The 3,024-nt window shown below is 37.4% G+C and overlaps 1 protein-coding gene across 1 annotated transcript in view; it reads left to right on the forward strand.

The window, feature by feature from the left end:
• Window positions 1-1,970, forward strand: part of LOC147027567 (uncharacterized) — a 1,981-nt gene extending 11 nt beyond the window's left edge. The window contains exons 1-3 of the mRNA XM_085877077.1: window positions 1-870; window positions 968-1,132; window positions 1,230-1,970. The exon at window positions 1-870 is cut by the window's left edge and continues 11 nt beyond it. Coding sequence (XP_085733203.1) covers window positions 778-870; window positions 968-1,132; window positions 1,230-1,955 — 984 coding nt within the window. The 5' untranslated portion in view covers window positions 1-777 and the 3' untranslated portion in view covers window positions 1,956-1,970. The remainder of the gene's footprint in view (window positions 871-967; window positions 1,133-1,229) is intronic.
• Window positions 1,971-3,024: the final 1,054 nt, after the last annotated feature.

A 3,024-nucleotide genomic window follows, 5' to 3' on the forward strand; every position in this document is an offset into this window, starting at 1 on the left:
CTGAGGGTTGAACAGCTCACTCATTGAACCTATAAAGATTTGTTCATTCTCAAATTCCTTCAATAGTTTAATTTTCTTTGCACAATAATCCCCATCTAAAATATTGACAAACAAAACATTTGAATCTTTATATTTTTTAAGATACCCCATTTGTGTCATTACGAAATGATAAACTTCTCTTAATGCTCTTGTTTGACCACCTCCTGAGCCACAGGTTATTTTTTGTTAAGCCCCGCCCACTTTTCTTTAAGCCCCGCCCACTTTTGTTAAGCCCCGCCCACTTTTCATAAGGTAATTTTTCTAAGCCACGCCCACTTTTCCTAAGCTCCGCCCACTTTTGCTAAGCTCCGCCCACTTTTCATAAGGTATTTTTTTCTAAGCCACGCCCACTTTTCCTAAGCTCCGCCCACTTTTGCTAAGCTCCGCCCACTTTTCATAAGGTATTTTTTCTAAGCCACGCCCACTTTTCCTAAGCCCCGCCCACTTTTGCTAAGCTCCGCCCACTTTTCATAAGGTATTTTTTCTAAGCCACGCCCACTTTTCCTAAGCTCCGCCTACTTTTGCTAAGCCCCGCCCACTCTTACATCATTTCCAGTTCATCTCTGACTCACAAAGAAATCACTAGAAAATTACAGGATGTTATGGTTTTGAAAAATTTCCCAATGAAGGCTTGCCTAGGCTTGCCCAGGGAATTTCCAAAGGAAACCACACCCACCAGTCTTTCTCTATAAAAGCTTCAAACCCAGGCTCCATTTTAAACATTTGTTCTTGCTGGCAATGGTGTTCTGTGTGCTTGTCTCAAACTCTCTGTCTTCTATGGAACTAAACCTTCAAGTTGATGAACTGGATTCAAACCTCTTATCTATTGAGGTAAGATTTTTTATTTTCCTATTTTCAAACTTTGATTGAAGCATACTCATTTAATAATTAAATAACTTAATTAATACATTATTATTTTCTCTCACAGGAAATTGTATCTGAAAATACTGCTTTTGCTACAACTTGGGGGGAAATTGTTGGCTTGGTTGAAGACCTTGAGTGGGATGACTTTGGTGTTCCTTGGAACTCTCTGTCTTCTATGGAACTAAACCTTCAAGTTGATGAACTGGATTCAAACCTCTTATCTATTGAGGTAAGATTTTTTATTTTCCTATTTTCAAACTTTGATTGAAGCATACTCATTTAATAATTAAATAACTTAATTAATACATTATTATTTTCTCTCACAGGAAATTGTGTATGAAATACGAAATGAAAATACTGCTTTTGCTACAACTTGGGGCGAAATTGTTGGCTTGGTTGAAGACCTTATGAGCGACCAAGACCCACAGAACGAGTTCGTCCTTGATGACCCAACCAAAGAGTTATACCTTGGAGACCAGCAAAATCCTGAAAAAGAGTTTTACAGCAATAGTACTCATTGTGAGTTATCAAGACAATACCCACTGAACAAGTTATACCTTGATGAGCCAGAATACAAGTTTTACCTTGGAGACTCACAAATTTTGAAAAAATCAGTAAATGAGTTCTGCCTTGATGGTTTAAATAACTACCTTGGAGACTCAGGAAAAGGGTTCTGCCAAGATGGTTCTAAATATGGGGCCTACCTTGGAGACTCACAAATTTTGAAAAAATCAGTAAATGAGTTCTGCCTTGATGGTTTAAATAACTACCTTGGAGACTCAGGAAAAGGGTTCTGCCAAGATGGTTCTAAATATGGGGCCTACCTTGGAGACTCACAAATTTTGAAAAAATCAGTAAATGAGTTCTGCCTTGATGGTTTAAATAACTACCTTGGAGACTCAGGAAAAGGGTTCTGCCAAGATGGTTCTAAATATGGGGCCTACCTTGGAGACTCACAAATTTTGAAAAAATCAGTAAATGAGTTATCCTTAAGAGACTTTGTAAGTTGGTTTTACTTTGAATACTTGAAATGTGGGTTCTGGATTGGATAATTGATAACAATGTGATACATATCTTGGAAACTCAACGGGAATGTGGTTATACCTTGAAGACTTGGAAAGTTGGGTTTATGTTGGACACTTGAAACTTTTTTGGGGGCTTTTATTTATTTATTTATTTATTTATTATTATTATTATTTTATTTATTTATATTTTGGAGACTTTTGGAGTTGCTATCACTCTTTGGGATCTAAACCTATCGATGTAGTTCTTTGTCGGATGGTGCTTGATGGGAGCAAGATCAAGAAAGTTCTGGGAAGAAAGTGCAGGCTTACTCCCCCTTTCTACGTCATCAAACCTGAAAGCCTTAAAAGACAGAATTGGAAGAAGAAAAAAAACGTAAAAATATATATATATAGGTGGAAATCTCATTTTGAAAAAGACATTGTGTTGGGCGAGGATTGAGTTAGGGTTGAGATTTTGAATGTGAGGGTTGGGGTTGAGATTTTGAATGTGAGGGTTGGGACACACACACACATACACATCAACAAACAAAAGTTAAGCCTTGACTATTCAGTTGAGGATTCTGTGTTTGGGGTTCACAGATCTAAGAACGTCCCCCTTGACACACATTATATACTGTTATACACCTCGGACTTGGCCCTCGAGTGTCCACAACGGTGTATAGTAGGAGGGAGTGAAGCGCCAACCTATTGCTCCCATTACACACACACACACACAAACAAAAGTTAAGCCTTGACTATTCAGTTGAGGATTCTGTGTTTGGGGTTCACAGATCTAAGAACGTCCCCCTTGACACACATTATATACTGTAATACACCTCGGACTTGTCCCTCTAGTGTCCACAAAGGTGTATTATATGCTTAGTTTTGTCTTTTGTAATTCCTGTGAATAAAATGAACCTAAAATCTCTGTCTCTTCCAAATCATATATTTTATAAGTCCAAGGAACTGTATCTATTACATCAACAATTTTAAAAAGTTCTTTCGTCCATCGTTCAGTAAAACCCTTTTCAAAATGAGATTTCCACCTATATATTCTTACGATATCACCAACTTTGAACTTAGGTTTTCTGACATTAATCTCTTTTTCATATTTTAA

Source organism: Eptatretus burgeri, chromosome 4, assembly GCF_056783735.1.
Source record: "Eptatretus burgeri isolate ZD-2024b chromosome 4, Ebu_testis_v1, whole genome shotgun sequence".
Classification (NCBI taxonomy): Eukaryota; Metazoa; Chordata; class Myxini; order Myxiniformes; family Myxinidae; genus Eptatretus; species Eptatretus burgeri.